This window comes from Rana temporaria, chromosome 2 (genome assembly GCF_905171775.1).
Source record: "Rana temporaria chromosome 2, aRanTem1.1, whole genome shotgun sequence".
Taxonomy (NCBI): domain Eukaryota; kingdom Metazoa; phylum Chordata; class Amphibia; order Anura; family Ranidae; genus Rana; species Rana temporaria.
Window position 1 is genome coordinate 309,518,679 of NC_053490.1, and position 19,385 is coordinate 309,538,063.

The following is a 19,385-nucleotide window of genomic DNA, read 5'->3' on the forward strand; positions in this document are numbered from 1 at the left end:
TGGTCTTGACTGTGTGTAGGCAAAGAAAGATTGTCAAGTTTCTCGACAAGCCTAACAAGGAACTCCTCGAGGAAAACTATGTTTCATTTACGACTAATTCCTCGGTCGTGTGTACGAGGCCTATCACTCGCTACTTCTCAGACAGAAAGGGCTCGACATATGGGGTCCAATGTGTTTAAACAACATATTGCCACATCAGATGTCATTTGCAGCTGTATTTTTAGCTGCTGCAGTGTATGCTAATGCCATCTGATTCATCAAAGGGAGATGTTTTCATGCATTAATGATATATGTAGATGCCCATACATTATTAATACCTGAGATGTTTCCCTCCCAGTGTTATCATCTAACTGAAAATATTTCGACAGTTAAAATAGAAAATCCGGGTGCTTACAAACCTTTAGCCTTTTACCTGCTACAATCAGAGGGAAACCTAGTAATATATAAGGCTTACACTTAAAAAACAAAACAAAAAACTAAACTCTAACCCTAGAAGAGCCTCATCTGCCAATCATATGGCATGATGGCCCATGGCTAGGGGGGCAATGGGCTCCTTCACACCATGGACAAGAAAAAAAAAGAGAGGAGAGGGTCTAGAAATAGAAAGGGGAAGAAAAGGTTCTTGGGAATTTTCTACATTTGTTTTTATGAGCTTTAGCTTTAATGTGATCCCTTTCTTTTTCCACGCAGTGCAAAGTAACTGGGTCATTTGAGTTCCCACATTCCTTTTCCTTGCTTGCTCCTTTCAGCAGTTGAGAGCAAGGAAAGAAGGTTCTGTGTAAATGCCAAATGGGGTAAGAGCCCCCCAGTTGACAATGTGCTGCTTACTGGCAATAGGGAGCTGTGCCATTTCTAGGATTACTGCCACATTTTGGAGAGGAGGCCCTTCCCTGTTGTGCCAGGGATGGGGGCTTTTTTCTGATGGGTTTTCTGATCTTAAACAAGTGTCCAATATTCCATCTGTAATAATATGATAAAATGGTATTCTTAAATGATCAATCACACTCTACTGGCCTACAATAAAACCAGCATTAAAGTGTACCTAAGCCTAATGCCGCTTACACACAATCGAAATTTCCGACAAGAAAAGTTCGATGTTAGCTTTTGGTCGGAAATTTCCGACCATGTGTAGGCCCCATCAGACTTTTTCTGTCTGAATTTCTGACAACAAAAATTTGAGAGCTGGTTCTCAATTTTTCCGACGGGAAAAGTTCTTGTCGGAAATTACAAGTGGTCTGTATGCAATTCCGACGCTCAAAAAGCATGCATGCTCGGAATCAAGTCGATGCATGCTCGGAAGCATTGAACTTCATTTTTCTCGGCTCGTCATAGTGTTGTACGTCACCGCGTTCTTGACGGTCGGAATTTTGTGTGACCGTGTATGCAACACAAGTTTGAGCCAACATTCCGTCGGAAAAAAATAAAAAAAATTTTTGTCAGAATTTCCGATCGGGTGTACGCGGCATTAGTCTTGTTTGACAAGTCTCATTGTATACATTTTCCATGATTGTGAATCTGTTGCCAAGTTCTTTACTTGGAGATCCTGCTTGTTGCAAGCTGACAATGTTAAACCACTCCCTCGTTATTAGCATCCAAAGTATCAGCCTGTCTTTTCAGCTTCATCAGTTGGCTGTAGAGATGCACAGCAGATAGACCACCTAATGACCAGCTAAAGAAGTTCAGTGGCTTAACCTTTGTCAACCTGCAACAGAACTGCTATTGCTGGCAGTATCTCCAGGTGCAATGCCAGCATACTGACAAATCGATTTTGGGCTTGTTTGTTGGATGACACAAGCATGCAGCTAGCCCCCCATGAATGCTGGCCATATTTTGCTAAATACGTTTATTTTCCTATAATCCTCAGCTTCCTTGGGTAGCTATATTCAAACTTTCTTGAAATATTTCATTCAGACAAAATCAACTTCTGAAAGGAACAAGCAAGGACCACTAAATAGAGTTGCTGATCATAGGAAATCAATGCAATAAACAAAAATACAGCCATAATTTATGAGCACCAGAAGAATGCTGGTGACCTTTGTCCAACAGATTTTTTTTATACCTACTAGTAGACCCCTACTTCTGATAGTCAGGTGCTGTGTACATTCAAGAATATTTTTACTGCCAACCAAAGTTCAGTTGCACTCAAATTTATAGAAGATCATGATCAGTGAAAGACATGTCACAAACAAAAGGCCAAATGAAAATTTGTTTGGCAAAAAACACTTTTCCTTGTGTTTAACCACTTGCCACCCGCCTATGACAAATTGACGTCGGCAAAGTGGTTGTAGAATCCTGACTGGATGTCATATGACGTCCTCAGGATTCTGAGCCGCTGTGCGCCCCCGGGGGCGCGCATCGTGGCGATCGTTGTTGCGGGGTGTCAGTCTGACACCCCGCAACACCGATCTCGGTAAAGAGACTCTTTACCACGTGATCAGCCGTGTCCAACCACGGCTGATCACGATGTAAACAGGAAGAGCCGTTGATGGCTCTTCCTCACTCGCGTCTGACAGACGCGAGTAGAGGAGAGCCGATCGGCGGCTCTCCTGACAGGGGGGGGTCGCGCTGATTGTTTATCAGCGCAGCCCCCCCTCGGATCGCCACATGGACCACCAGGGAAGCCCACCCTGGACCACCAGGAAAGGGCAGGAAAAATAATAAAAACGGGGCAAAAAAAAAGTCTAAAAAAAAGTTTGAAAAAAAAAAATAAGTCTGGAAAAAAAAATAAAGATGCCAATCAGTGCCCACAAATGGGCACTGACTGGCAACAAAAGGAAAACAGTGCCGCCCCACAGTGTCCATCAGTGCCGCCCCACAGTGTCCATCAGTGCCGCCCCACAGTGTCCATCAGTGCCGCCCCACAGTGCCCATCTGTGCCACCCCACAGTGCCCATCAGTGCCACCCATGAGTGCCCATCAGTGCCGCCCATGAGTGCCCATCAGTGCCGCCCATGTGTGCCCATCAGTGCCGCCTATGTGTGCCCATCAGTGCCGCCTATGAGTGCCCATCAGTGCCCAATATCAGCGCCCATCAGTGCCGCATACCAGCGCCGCCAATCAGTGCCACCTCATATGTGCCCGTCAGTACTACCTCATCGATGTCCATCAGTGCCATCTCATCTGTGCCCATCAGTGCCGCCATATCAGTGCCCATAATTGAAAGAGAAAACTTACTTATTTACAAAAAAAATTACAGAAAAAAATAAAAACGTAATTTTTTTTCAAAATTTTCAGTCTTTTTTAGTTGTTGCGCAAAAAAAAAAAATCGCAGAGGTGATCAAATACCACCAAAAGAAAGCTCTATTTGTGGGGAAAAAAGGACGCCAATTTTGGGTACAGTGTAGCACAACCGCGCAATTGCCATTCAAAGTGCGACAGTGCTGAAAGCTGAAAATTGGCTTGGGCGGGAAGGTGTATACGTGCCCTGTATGGAAGTGGTTAATAATAGACATTATAAGCTACAGGTATTTTTTTCTGGTTTGGGTGGCTGCATAGAGTCCAGTGAAGGGAAACTAATTTGCAGAGGGAATTACCTGGTCCTTAAAAAATAGCATCTTTGGTTTATTAAAGAGTGTGGCAAGACCTTTGTTAATTTTGAGGTGGTGATTGCACAGTATATATGTGTTGGTGGGTGGTTTTCTGGTGTACAATATAAGAGAAGCATGTGGGAGAACTGAAAGTGTTTTGGAGACACACTTGGTGGAGAAATTGGAGTATCACTAGTGGACTGTGTCCCACTGCTTGGTATATGAGGGTTCTTTAAAAAGTTTCCACACTTTTTTTTAACTCTATTAAGAAAAGTGTGGAACTTTTTGAAGACTCCTCATATATTCTTATTATTGCATCTTTCATGGCTTTTTTTTTTTTGTGTTTTTTTTTTATATTGTCATTTTGTTCACAATTTTTTTATCTTTTTTTCATAATATGTTTTGAGCACCTTACTTTGATTTTGTCCTGTTTTTAAGTTGTGTGGTCACACTTAAAGGGGAAGCTTCACATTATCAATTTGACAGTTTTGGCACAGAAGGTTGGCGTTTTGATAATCTTTGCATTGTCTTTAATAGCATCTCTAGTACCCTTTTGTGCTTTCAGATGTCCCTTCCCTCTTGTATCTATCCTTTCTACACTTTAATTTCTTCAGGCAGGTTTTAAGTTTTAGGGAAGAGTTATTTAAACTTGGACAAAAGAAAACACAATTGTGTGTTATACTAATGGCAAGCAATTAGGTTTCAAAATCGATCAGTTACACTAAACAACGCTGTTCTTTTTTTTCTATAATCTTTATGAATTGGTACCTCTAGCGTTTCATATTTTTGCATATAATGTCGCTGTACAAAATAAATGGATAATAATATGGCAAAGTCTGTCTTTTCAGAAGTACTGGCTCCAATATGAAATGTTCAATCATGATTTATTCCATTCTTGTACTGTTTAGCAAACCGTGTATGTTTTCATTGCATTTGAATATAAGCATAATAGTCTGTCTGAAAAGATGATGGTGTGTTGAAGCAGTGACAAATGTCAATATAGCTAGAGCACATCAGCCAAACGGATAAAGGTCCGTGACTTCACTACAAACACAGCCAACTGCATGTGACACTTATGAGGACAATGCATTGTGAGCGATTGGTAAAACAGCCGCCACCATTGTAGTGTGCCCAGAAGGGTTCAGTGCTCTTGTTGTCCATGAAGCACAGATGTCCAACTATCTGAGCCAAATACTGGAGGGGGGGGGGGAATTATTCTCATTCAGCAGAGATTACATTTGATTACCAAATTCTTTGTTATTTTATTTAATTTCATTCTTTTTTTTTTTTTTAACATTTATAAGCCAACTAAGGGAGGGTTTAATGTAAAATACAACTAAAGGATATGGTATGGCAATCGAAAAAAAAAGTACCAAATGCAGTTACAACATGATGCATAAGCCTCATAAAGTTAACAAAAAACAGGAACAAATTCTCTTTCAAATGTGTTTAACCTTCTCCTCCTTGCAGACAATGCAGCTCGAAGAGTGATATTTTCAGAAACAGGGACATTGCAGTTAATCTAGAAATTAGTTGTCAAAACTAGGTGTGTCCAGGTGCTGATATACGAGCTACAGGCTTGTGAATCAGCAGTGACAATGCCGATAGCCACTATCTACAACATACTTTCATCCCACTGTGGCACAAGCAAGCACAATCTACATGAGTGGCAACTCTGCTTTGAATTCTGGAGCAGTGCAGCATAGTTGCCACAGCATCACAGGAAGCTACATTGATTGGAATGGACTTCACTGCAGGCTAAGCAGGCATTTGTGGGACTTTACGGCGGGGACTAACAAAAAACACAGATGCACTTATAATTTAGTGTTACTTTTTTTATTAGAAGGCCATAACTGTACTTTAATAGAGATGCAGTAGAATTACAGTGATGGTGTGTTTGGGTGTAGGTATGTGTGTGTGTATATATATATAATATAGATAGATTACTGCATATACAGTAGTATGTTACAGTTAAAGATGAATTCCAGGTATCTGGTCAATGTTTTTGGAAGCGGGAAATCACTGAAGCAGGCCCCGCTACTCCAATGATCTTCCTTGCTTTCGGGTCCTGTGCTGAGTGGTCAACCTGATGTATTTTAAACACAGGGGGTTGGATATTCAGGATGAATGCTTTGAATGTTCTGAAAAAATGCTAAAAAAGTGTTCTGGTTGGAAAAGGTGGAGAGACAGGGCAGTAACATCACATCCATGCTGACCGGCTGAACTCCTGTGTTCAGAATACATCAGCATGGGACCCAAAAGTAAGGGAGATCACTGTAGTAGCAGTGTCTACTTCAGTGATTTGTAGCTTCCACAGGCATTGGCTGGGTATGGTATAGACAGAGTTAAATTGGTTCAAAAAGCTGGACCAATGTAACTATGTGAAAACATACCATACCTGGAATTCATCTTTAAAGCGGAGGTTCACCCTAAAAACAAGTATATACCATTCAATCCAGCATACTGCCGACATGTACAGAATGCTGTTTTTTTTCCGGTTTACATACCGTAGTATAGGTATTTTCCCCCCGGCTTCCGGGTAGTGAATCTCGCGGGAGTGGGCGTTCCTATTCAGAGACTAAGTGGTTGACGTATGACAAAAGCTTCCCCACCGGCGCATAATGCGCATCACCAGTTTCCGAAAGAAGCTGAACTACAAGTCGTCTCTATACGTCGCTATACGGCGATTGCGCACCAACGTTTGGCTTTTTTCGGAAACTGATGACGCGCATTTTGCACCGGTGGGGAAGCTTTTGTCATACGTCAATCACTTAGTCTCTGAATAGAAACGCCCACTCCCGCGGGATTCACTACCCAGAAGCCGGGGGGAAAATACCTATACTACGATATGTAAACCGAAAAAAAAAACAGCATACTGTACATGTCGGCAGTATGCTGGATTAAATGGTATATACTTGTTTTTAGGGTGAACCTCCGCTTTAAGCACATGCACCCTCTCCAGTGGAAAAGCAGCCACTTATGTCCTACTCCATTTAACATCTTGGTTAATTTGAGATAGACAGTCCTGGTCTATGGACATTCAACGTCTTCATTTACTCAAGCATAACTGTCCTGGGAAAGAACTCTATGTGTTTGAGGATGCCTTTAACTGTCCCTCCGAGATTGATCACTTTTCAGAAGGTGGTTGACAGGTGGCTAGAAGGAGATATGTCGCTTCCTCATCGTCTGTTTTAACCATGAAAAATCTGCACCACCGCAGGCATTACAGGTGGTTGCAGTGCAGACCCAATAAATTTTGCTAAGGCATGTGTACAGCCCTGAACAGCTGCATGTTCTCTAAGCTGACAATTGGGGAAGGGAAGGGTTTTGGGGTGAGGGGGCGTTAAAACCATAGATTAACTGCCGGCTTTTACTTCCAGCCCCTCCCCCCCGGACACTCGTGTGTCATAACTGATACTTTGTTTTTTAGCTAATGCTAGACTGTTAAATCACCTAATGGATTTTTCAGATTTCAGGGGATTCTGGTGACAAGATCTTTGCTCTTAAGGTTGCACACCTTCTAAGACTAGTTACCCTTCAACTATATGACTTTCTGAGTTGCTGACCTGGACTGGGCATGCAGACTAGAAAATCCCATTAAACCCAAGTTCCTGATCTGCATACTTTTGTTGGATCAGTGGTCTAAAGTCTTTAAACCACTTTAAACCACTGGATTAGTATGATGAGTCATTAATACCAGCCTTCAAATTCTCTCCATAAGCCTTTTTTTGAAGGAACGCTATGCCGAGATAAATAAGAGGGGGCCATTGGTGACCACTATTACCTATGCTTTTTAGTAAATCCAGGCATTTGTTTTTTCTCAGGTTTTTGGAAGATGCTGTAGACAATCCTGGTGTCAGGAGCTCTGGTTCTCAAAGCGTCTTACCTGCCATGGCAGTCCCTCCAAAAACCTCCTATCTTTTTATACTGTATTTACTTATAATTAGTGATGTAACTGTAGTAAATGACTCCTTTACATAATTACCTGTTCATTAACATATATCTTTTTCCTTTTCAGTTACAAAAGTTTTGTAACAGCCAGAAGAGCCGTGGTTGCCATAACCGGATGCTGGGTCCTGTCCTTCATTGTTGGCTTGGTTCCCATGTTTGGATGGAACAATATAAGCAGCCTGAGAAAAGAACAGAACTCCACTTTTGGTGAAATAATTATAACCTGCGAATTTGAAACTGTGATCAGTATGGAATATATGGTCTACTTCAATTTCTTTGTCTGGGTACTTCCTCCCCTCATCCTGATGCTAATTATTTATTTGGAAGTATTCAACCTAATTCAGCGACAGCTTAACAAGAAGGTGTCTTCCAGCTCAAAGGACCCACACAAGTACTATGGAAAGGAACTGAAAATTGCCAAGTCATTAGCTCTGATCTTATTATTATTTGCTCTAAGCTGGCTACCACTACACACATTAAACTGCATTACACTGTTCTGCCAGACTTGCAGCACCCCTATGATCATAACTTACATTGCTATCTTTTTGACCCATGGGAACTCTGCTATGAACCCCATTGTCTATGCCTTCCGTATTGAAAAATTCAGATTTACGTTTTTGTACATCTGGAAGAAATATTTCTGCTGCAAAAGTGGAAGAGAACTTAACAGAGCAAACACAACGAACGTTGAGAGATCTTGTTCAAAACATGTCCTCTAAAGTACCCAGGTTTTGTACACTATAATACTCCAAAATAAGCAAATAACCACTGTCTGTTCAACTGTCCATTTTAACAATAAAGTGCTGTTAAATGATATGCAGAATTCAGCTTCAGCATATTCTGTTTGTTTATCTCTGCTGCAAACTTTGCATGTGTATATGGTGAATACAGACTTATCCAGGCTCTTACATAGGAGTGTAAACCCTAAATGTCGTTCAGTACTAACTTCTAATACACATAATAATACCGCCACCATGTGTTCACATTGAGCACACTCTGGTGGAAAAACAAAGGTGGCAATTTTATAAAAATGTTGAAATTGAAATTATACAATCATACTTGTTTTTAGTGCATTTTGATTATGAAAAGGGATCTTCACATTCAAATCGTTGTAAGCAAAAGGTGGGTGAGGAGAGTCCTCTGCAATCTTATAGCTCTTAATTTATAAAAGATTACACTGTTTCAAGGTGCACGCAAATGCTTTTTTTTTTATGGACACCAATAGTAAATTAATTTAGAACGTTGAAAAGAATAACAAAAAACCTTGTATTATCGCCACTTCAGTATCCTTTTTGCGTTTTTATAAAACAACATAGACAAATTTAGCCTCCCAATCAAGTTCCTGAGGTGCTTCCTATCTATAAACGAAAAGCTTTAAATCCTACTATGTGGACACACATTAACCAAATAACTATAGAGTACAGCACTAGATCTCAACCACAGCACCGTGGCTAGGGTTGCCACCTTTTCTTCAAACCCAAACACTTTAGCGGCACACAGCAATTTTTTTTTGTATAGTATAACCACTTGCCGACCGCTGCACGCCGATGTACGTCAACAACATGGCACAGGCAGGCATATTGGCGTACCGGTACGAGTGTGGCCGCGGGTCCCGGGAGCACGATGTTGCAATTTCGTTTGGCAAGAGCAGAACAGGGGAATGCCTTTGTAAACAAGACATTCCCCTATTCTGTCTAGTGACACTGTCACTGATGACCGTTCCCCGTGATCGCGGCTGAAGCGGTTAATCTATACATATATTTTGCTATTAAATAACATTTCTAATCCTATGAAGTTAATAACAAGAGTCACCCTTTACATCAGAGTCCACACAGTTCCCCTTTTACATCTGAATTAAAGGAAAAATCTCTGATGTAAGGGGTGCTCTAAGAACCCTGAATTACCATAGTTATCTCACTCAGAGGCAGGAGAGAGAAGGAGGGAAAAAAATAAAAAAAAATAAAAAAAATTGTTAAAGATAAAAAAAAAACATACTGACACATGTGCCGCTGTCACATGAGATTAAAAAAAAGTATCGGTATTCGGTATCGGCGAGTACTTGAAAAAAAGTATCCGTACTTGTACTCTGTTTTAAAAAAGTGGTATCGGGACAACCCTAGTCTGGTGGAAATTCGATCGTGTGTACGAGGCTTTACAGGAAGCTCCTGAACAGAGGCAAAGTTTAACACTGGATTACTGCACAGATCTGGAAAAAATACACAAACCACACCAAGATTCAATGTGTATTAAAAATACACATGTCTCTTGTATTTAGATAACGTTTCCTGATCCTGAAATCCAGCTTTAAAGCGTTTGTTACCCCAACATTTCATATTCTTGATATGTGGCCGCTCTACCATGAATTGAGAAAGTCTTCTGTTCTCTTTGTATTGCTTCCTTTGTGTGAAATCTCGGGTGTTCCTGCTAGTCCCTCTGCTTTTCTAATAAAAACTGGCCACACAAAAGCCTGGTACACATGATCAGATTGTTGGCCAACCGAATTGATTACCACCCTAATCAGCCACAGAACCTGTGTAATTAATACATATATAAAAATCAATATGTGGTGTTGCGCTCTAGTGAATGATGGCTCATTACCATAAATAAAGTGCTAAATTACAATAAATAAAGTGCTAAATACCATAAAGAAAGTGCTAAAATGCCATACATAAAGTGCTAAATACTATAAATGAAGTGCTAAATACCATAAATAAAGTGCTAAATACCATAAATAAAGTGCTATGTGCAATTAATATGTGTTCAGTTTTAAAGGGTTGAGGTGGCAACCCCAGCACCACCCCAGTGTAAAAAGACACACTGCAATGAATGGGATGGTTTTTAGGCACTTAGCAGAGGCTATTTCTAGCACTAAAGCACCTGAAAACCGCCTAGTTTGAAAGGAGTCTAAGCAAGACAGCACACCGTGGTCCGTTTTCTAGCTGTGCTGGGAACTCAGTGTGCTCTCCTCCAATGATCAGACTTGTCCTGACATGCCCCCCGCTGCAAGGCCATTCAATGAGAAGCTCAGTGTGCTGCCGCTTCTCCTCTCCCCCCCCCAGCTCTTATGCAGTTTAGTTTAGAGGGAATGTAATCCCTTTACACTGGGCGCTGGAGGTGCGGTAGTGGTAAAGCGGCGCCATTTTTGGCGCTGATATACCGTCGTATTTACCGCGAGATTCGGCCGTTATCGGTGAGCTGTTGACCCCCGCTAGCGGCCGAAAAAGGGTTAATGCCGCCAGCAAACCGCGGCTACAGCCCCGTTTTGCGGGCTGTATAGCCGCACTATCCCATTATTTTCAATGGGAAGGAATGGTAAAGGCGTGGTATATACACTCTGCTCCTTTACCGCTCCAAAGATGCTGCTTGCAGGAGATTTTTTTACCTCCCGCCCAGCGCATCGCCTCAGTGTGAAAGCCCTCAGGCTTTCACATTGAGAATGCTTGGGCAGGATTATTTCAGGCGTTATTTTTGCGCTATTTTTATACGCCTCAGAGTGAAAGGGGCCTCATAAAAAAGAGACAAGGGCATTTATAAAAAAAATGATATCGATGCAAAACTGTTTTGCCTTTCATTTATATTTTAAAGTGAATGGGTTGTTTCACAAGGTTGTCATTTACAATCACTTTAAGTACAGAGCCCATTATAATTAACTTTGCTGAAGTCAGACCAGTACTAGATTAATGCTGATTGTTCACTATTTAAATAAATACTTTTTCAATAAGGGCCATGGTAAGATTCTGAAGGGTAATGACCAGCAACTGTACAATGCCCTAGGAGCAGGTGAGTGACGGGCAATATGTGAGATGGTCCTTATGCTGAATGTTTTCTTTTCTATTAGATCCCTGCTCTCTGCCTTCTGGAGCTGAGAAAAAGCCCTTTGATCTGTGTATTTAAGAAGGCTGTAGAGAAGAGCAGACAGCAGATAAATATGTACAACTTATATAGGAGAATACTTTAGATTGTAAGCTCCTTGAGGGTAGGGACTGACGTGAATGTATAATATATATGTAAAGTGCTGAGTAAATTGACGGCGCTATACAAGTACCTGAAATAATAATAATGTGTTTAAATTCTGTGTATCACCTGAGGCTAGCCATTACAACCACTTGAACATTTTTTTTTCACTTTCTGATTTTCAGTAGTCACTTGTGATGTAACCAGAGCCTCACAACTGCCCCCTGGGAAAACAACATCATCTGTGTCTTCCAGGGAGATCTCAGCTTGATCTAGCATGGCTTGTTAGTGAACAATAAGCTGTGTTCGATCAGGCCAAGACAATTATCAGTTTGATGGCACAGAACAAGAATTATAATTTTTAAAAATGGTTTCTCTGGTTATGGAGCCCAGGTGGGAAAGCGGTAATCTAAAAAAGAAAGATGTGTTTATTGGTTTCCCTAAATGCATTTATTTTATGTGTGCAGTTTATTAATGGACATCTCAGCCTTTTTCTCCATAAGGATAGCACTATTGTTGTTCAGGCATCAATCAGAGTCAGCAACTACTATCTGGATTGAGATACCAGCTGGAAGATTACAAAATCATGTAAACCATGCTGCCTTTGCAGTTACTGGCTGCAAACTCTCATCTTTTCACTTGTTTAAAAGCAGAAAAGTTACAATCTAATTACTAGAGCAGAGGGGACTTAGGCAATGTCTTATCCTGCCTGCAGCAGACTGATGACATAAGCAATGTCAACAAGGTGGTGCCCAAACACTGTTTTTTGATAATAAATGTTGCAGCTTTTTTGTAAAATTATACAATTGCTGTATATTGTGACATGACAGGAATGTATTTATGCAGTATAAAATGTTAAATTAAAAATCGAATGCTCCTCTTATATCCACAGAGTCCACAAAATATACAGTTACCTCTTCATAGGCAAGTCTATCTGCTATAGATGCAACATATCAGAGAATTCCAGACCCTCATGCCAAAATATTTATGTTCTACACCAACATGCACCACTGGCTAAAAACCTTCTACTGGTTGGCCAGTGGGAACATAAATATTCTGAATCCAGCGTTACTGTGGCCATAGATGTGTGGCTGAAGTGATTAAAAATGATTGCCTTGTAAAACAACTCATTCAGTTTAAAATAGAAATGAAAGGCAAAACGAGTGTATAAATATGAAAAACATTATAAATCCCCCCTCCCCCGACGGCACTATAAAGGGGAAGTTCCATTCAGATGGCGCCACCCTTGGGGCTGCTTTTGCTGATCCTTGTGTTAGTAAACGTTTGGTGAGAGACTGTTCGCGCTTTTCAGTCTTCGTGCTCTTCAGTCCGTTGCAGCATGACGAATGTGCTATCTCCATTCCGAATGCTAGTTTTACCAGAACGAGCGCTCAAGTCTCATACTTGATTCTAAGCATGCGCATTTTTTTCCCCTTGGAAAAGCATACACACGAGTGGTTTTCGCGACGAGAAAGAGACTGACGGTAAACCTGACAGGAAAAAATAGAGCTGATAGTCGTACAACAGTAGTGTCGTACCAGTGTGAGCCTGGCCTTAGACCTTTGTCATGTGGCCTGCTGAGCGCCACACTGCCTCTTTTTCAAAATTCTCCCAACCAAGGCCTCGTACACACGATAGGTTAAACAGAGGACAACGGTCTGATGGACCGTTTTCATCGGTCAAAACCGATCGTGTGTGGGCCCCATAGGTTATTTAACCATCGGTTAAAAAAAAGCCAACTTGATTTAAATTTAACCTATGGATTCCTAACCGATAGGTCGAAACCGATCGTTAGTAGGCACAACCATCGGTTAAAAATCCACGCATGCTCAGAATCAAGTCGACGCATGCTTGGAAGCATTGAACTTCGTTTTTTTCAGCACGTCGTTGTGTTTTACGTCACCGCGTTCTGACACGATCGGTTTTTTAACCGATGGTGTGTAGGCGCGACGGACCATCAGTCAGCTTCATCGGTTAACCAATGACAACGGTCACTCAGACGGTTCTCATCGGATGGACTGATCGTGTGTACGAGGCTTTAGCCCTGCTCTTCCCATGCATGTGTTAATTTCTATGAAAAGACGATTCACCACCAGGACAAAACTGGATCGCTTTTCAATAGGAATTAAAAGAGATTTTGAAGATAAGGTTGAGTAGTGCCCAGCGAGACAAATAGTAATGACCTTGGCAGAGCAGGGATGCATTGCACTGTGCTGCCTAGGTGCATTTGCATGTCATTACAAATGGATGACACTGCAAGAGCCCAGACTGACAATGCTGCTGTACAAAGATGTCTTTGTTTCTCCTTCATCCAGAGTATAGGCACCCTTATGCAGGAGATGTGTTATTGGCCAGATCACCAGGTGAAAGTAGATGGGATAAAAGCATACAAAACAAAGAAAATGAATGCGGCCACCACATCTAAGTATTGGTATCCTGCAATATATTATATTTTTGGTTTTGTATTTAACCACTTCCCGACCGCCGCATGTAAATGTACGTCCACAGAATGGCACGTACAGGCACAAGGGTGTACATGTACGTCCTTGCCTTCTATCGGGTGGGGGGTCCGATCGGGACCCCCCCCCCGCTACATGCGGCGGTCGGATTCCCGCGGGGAGCAATCCAGGACGACGGCGCGGCTATTCGTTTATAGCCGCCCCGTCGCGATCGCTCCCTGGAGCTGAAGAACGGGGAGAGCCGTATGTAAACACGGCTTCCCCGTGCTTCACTATGGCGCTGCATCGATCGAGTGATCCCTTATGTAGGGAGACTCGATCGATGACATCAGTCCTACAGCCACACCCCCCTACAGTTGTAAACACACACTAAGTGAACACTAACTCCTACAGCTCCCCCTGTGGTTAACTCCCAAACTGCAACTGTCATTTTCACAATAAACAATGCAATTTAAATGCATTTTTTGCTGTGAAAATGACAATGGTCCCAAAAATGTGTCAAAATTGGCCGAAGTGTCCGCCATAATGTCGCAGTCATGAAAAAAATCGCTGATCGCCGCCATTAGTAGTAAAAAAATTTTTTTTTATAAAAATGCAATAAAACTATCCCCTATTTTGTAAACGCTATAAATTTTGCGCAAACCAATTGCTATTGCAATTTTTTTTTACCAAAAATAGGTAGAAGAATACGTATCGACCTAAACTGAGGAAAAAAAACATTTTTATATATGTTTTTGGGGGATATTTATTATAGCAAAAAGTAAAAAATATTGAATTTTTTTCAAAATTGTCGCTCTATTTTTGTTTATAGTGCAAAAAATAAAAACCTCAGAGGTGATCAAATACCACCAAAAGAAAGCTATTTGTGGGGAAAAAAGGACGCCAATTTTGTTTGGGAGCCACATCACACGACCGCGCAGTTGTCTGTTAAAGCGACGCAGTGCCGAATCGCAAAACCTGGCCTGGGCATTAAGCTGCCTAAAGGTCCGGGGCTTAAGTGGTTAATACCGCTTAAAGAGCTTCAGGAAAATTGCTTGAAGCTTGTTAAATGATTATCAAGTTTTGGTTAAACATGAAGCACTTTATTTAAGCATTCACAACCTAAGATTAAACAATGCCAATGGGTATGAGGTCTATATCTCCTCTTCCTGCTGACAACTAACAGACTCTTCTGTACCCCTGTGTGAAAACTGAATCACAGATCAATGCATAATTTCTGCACTATCTGGATGCTAAATGTGTTTGATCTACAGACTGTTTCAGGAGTTCAGACGTTATTTTGATCGTATTGATGGCTATAAGTGGCTATGCCATCACAGAGGCTATAATCTTTACAGAGAGGGACATGCTGGTCCACTGGCCACACAATATGAGAACTTGTGCCCAATTATCTTATTATACCTAATGATTTAGGCTGCATCTGTCCATACACTCTTTGTGCTCGGCTGGCATTTCATATGGCATCTACTTACATAAGCATAGTAGCAGCTGTGTTTGCACACATAAACAGGCTGGGCATTCTGGCATGACTATTGCCAGTGCCTGCAATAAGCACTCCAGAAATGCTAACTATGTGAAATGTGCAAATTTGTAGAATGAAACTGAAATGCTGTAGTGTACATGATGAAATTACATTGTTAAATCATCTGTAATGCTATCACATATAAAATATTACCTGCTTTACCTATTACAAAAGCCCAGTATATTAAAATGGCTTTCTATTTATCCTTATAGCATTGTGCATTTTATATAACCATATATTTTTCAGTCTTTTATTTAGGTTTTATTTTTATTTTTTTTACAAGAAGAGGGAGCATTCAGGGCAAAAAAACATGATATCATACAGTACACAAAAGATGAAAAAAAAAATGTTGACCAGGCCATTGATATCCATATTGCAGTTACATGGCTTTCGATAAAGACCTGGTGTGAATAAAGGTTTATTTTGCAAGTAATTATTTATTATTGTGTTTTTCTTGTAGGATGCAAAGGGTCAGAAGGGCAGCAGAAGAAAGGGCCTTGGGGAATAAGAATGCAAGGGGAGGGGTGAGGGAGTTGTAGGTGGGCATGGATAGTTCAGGTAGGGAAGAATAAAGGTGTGTGGGGGGGGGGGTATGGGTTGGGAGGCTTTCCAGAATTTTTCTTACTTAGCTCAGGGCAAACTTTGGAGATGTGCTAGGTGCTTCCATTAAACACAATCACCCAGGATGCACATCTACATGTCAGTATATAAAAAGTGAGAGCTACAAATTATTTGTATGGTAGGGGCACAGGAGTGTCCAATGTAGTTCCCCAGTTTGGCATTGAAGTGAGTAGGCAGTGTAGTATACTAAATAGCTGCTAGATTCCCTTAGGGTAATAGTGGGGTGCACCCTACATAGTGAGGTAATGCCAGCTCTGCCAATGTGAGTGTGGGACACCTTGGAGAATAGAGTCCTGCTATGAAATAAATTCTGGTGGGAGTCAGTCTAAAGTCACCATGGAAGGTGTATGGGGACCAAGCTACAGCAAGGATGTAGGCTGTAAGGCACTATCACTTGGAACTTTGCCTTGGAAGTAGGGGAGGAAGGGTGCAGGACTTTTGTGACTACTCATGGGATGCAGGGCTTTACTACTCAAATATCCACAGGTACAAGCTCTTCAACTTGAATCTTCACTTGTTCTTGCTCTCTATCTATTGTTGGCAAGTAATGTGCCAAGTTTGTAAATCAACAGAGTTCAGTAAACAGTGTAAAGACTTTCATTGTTTGGACACTTCCTTCTCTAACCTCAACATGTGGATGTCCTTTGAAAACAGATGGTGCAGGCCTGATGCAGGTATGTGACAGACTGCTTCGTATGAGCTGGAATGGGCAATCTGGGAATCTCCAAGGGTTTGCTTGTGTAATGAGAGAACTGCAAAGAGGATCCTGCATTGATAGTGCCAAGATAGGTCTAGGGGACCATCATTGATCCAGCAAGGAATGGATTGAGGAATGCATATTTTCCCTCACCACTTGGTTAGCTGTACACATGGAGGACATGCAGCCTACCACATGGCTTCTATTATACAATGCACTTACAAACAGGGACATCCTACCTTTTGTTTCACAAATAATTATGGTTTTCAAAATAGGTATGATGCAACAAACAAAAATTCAAGTACAGGAGATGGGGTAGATGTCTCCGTGCTTACAAGTAACAGTATAGTGTTATGAACATTCAATGTAAATAGCATAGAGTACAACAGGACAATAAGGAAATTATAGAAAATATAGTGGCACTGGTAAAACTTGTTCACCATCAAAGGGCACACAACAATATAGATAGGCAGAGCTGAAGACATCCTACCTTTAGGTTATCTTCAAAGGTTGGAGATTGGTTAAGGTTGGTTCCTTGAATGTCCCACAGCTGCATTGTAATTATTTGTATTATACCCCATATGTGGATATTTTAAGCTTTCCTGGCATACTGAGGCCTCGTACACACGACCGAGGTACTTGTCGGAAAAGACACATCTTTTTCCTCGACGAGTTCCTTGTTAGGCTTGTCGAGGAACTCGACAAGCTTGCTTTGCGTACACACGGTCAAGACAAAATCTCCTCGTTCTCAAACGTGGTGACGTACAACACACACAATGGCAGGGGAAATTCAATTCCACTGGCACAACCCTTGGGGCTGCTTTTGCTAAATTCATGTTACTGCGTGTTAAGTAAAAGTTTGGTAAGAGACGATTTGCACTTTTCAGTCTGTTACAGCGTGAAAAATGTGTTATCTCCATTACAAATGCTACTTTTACTCCCGTCTCATACTTTATTCTGAGCATGCGCGGGTTTCTTAGCTTACACATGCTCGAGTTTCTCGTCGAAAACCAGCCCGACGAGGAACACGACGAGGAAATTGAGACTCCCGTCGAGGAAAAAGAGAACTTGTTCTCTTTTTTCCTCGTCGAGTTCCTCGACAGTTTCCTCGATAAAAAAAAACGTACACACGACCATTTTCCTCAGCAAAAAAGCTCTGCCACCAAGTTTCTTGATGGATTCTGTCGAGTTTCTCGGTCGTTTGTACGAGGCCTGAGAGATTTAAACTCTGTATTGTTGGTTTTTCCCTTAGCAGACTCCAGAAGATGATTTCAGTATGCTGCATTTGAAGCAACTGCCAACCATTAGTCTCAGTAGTCTCAATCTATCAGTAGTAAAAAATAAAAAAAAATGTCCCAATGTAGTCATAGCCTTAAAATGTAACTGTACTTTTAGTGCAATTATTATTATTTTTTAATCCCCAAGCCGCCCCCTGATCCCCCCCAGGATGACCACGGCTGTGTGGCCTCCTCGACACTGGATAGCCACTTGTCAAAATCTGACCAGTCCATTGCAGAGCACATACAACCTTGCTGGATCATGGATAGATGCGTAGGATTGGGCAGGGGGAATAAAAAAAATAATAATATAGGACTATTTAGACCGTACTGTAGTAAAAATATAGAAAGAGACATAACAGCTCTATCCAACAATGATCCATAGAAATCCTTGTGGTAAAAAAAAGTTCTCTCTATATTGTTAAGTGTGTACATGGGTAATGTCAGGGCACTGCCTGAATTGAACATTTTACCACACTGATTTTACTGAATAGTAAGAAAGTTCATTTTATTATCCAGGTCTAGTTTTAGCAAAAAGTTCAGTTTCTCGGAACAAAGCCACTTGTATATCTGTTAATTAAAGCACTTGTGGAACTGATTTATCTCTGTTTTTCTAGAGACCTGCTTTAATTGTGTCTCTGAGTTTTTCATTTCCGCTGTGACATCTGGGGAGGATGATATTTTGTAAGATAGGTCTTACAAACCTAATAAAATCCTGAGCCTCCTCTGTTACTTTCCAGAAAGAAAGACTGAGTAATTAATTTTGAGTTGATAAGTCATTCAACTGACAAGAAGATTAGTGTTATAGTTAATATTCTTCACATATGACTTTGTAATATAAGAAATTTCAAATGTGACAAGGTAAGTGAATACAGCACTGTGATGGAGCATAGGCATTCAACCAGAAAACTATAGTTTATAACATGGGCCACTAGACAATTTAAATGTGACAAGATTTCTACATGCACAACATAAGTGTGCACAGCACTTGACTTGAGTTAAGGTATCCAAGGTGGAAACTGCAGAAAAGTGTATACCATAACAACTGACAAAGTATGTTTTGTAGCCCATGCTCCCAGACTTTTTTTTCCAGTTTTAGCACACCACATAGAAATTTAAAATGTTTGTCACAGATTTTAACACATCATAATATATCATTGTCAAATATAAAACTTTGTAAATTTATGTGGTGACCTACTAGGATACATTCACTATGTCCCAATTCACTTATTTTACTAAAGCTTCAATGACACATCCAATTTAAGCAAAGAAGAAAGAAGGAAGGCACTCTTTTTTTCTACACCCTAATAACACTTAAAATAAATGCTCCAAAATAGTAAAATCAAAAGAATAGTGTAAGCCTATATATACTTGTAG

General features: G+C 40.9%; 1 protein-coding gene across 3 annotated transcripts in view; it reads left to right on the top strand.

Moving 5' to 3' along the window:
* Positions 1-8,305, top strand: part of ADORA1 (adenosine A1 receptor) — a 155,715-nt gene extending 147,410 nt beyond the window's left edge. For all 3 annotated transcript variants that reach the window (XM_040337367.1, XM_040337369.1, XM_040337368.1), the window contains exon 3: positions 7,546-8,305. In XM_040337367.1, the coding sequence (XP_040193301.1) occupies positions 7,546-8,197 (652 nt within the window). In that variant the 3' untranslated portion in view covers positions 8,198-8,305. The remainder of the gene's footprint in view (positions 1-7,545) is intronic.
* The last annotated feature ends 11,080 nt before the right edge of the window (positions 8,306-19,385 follow it).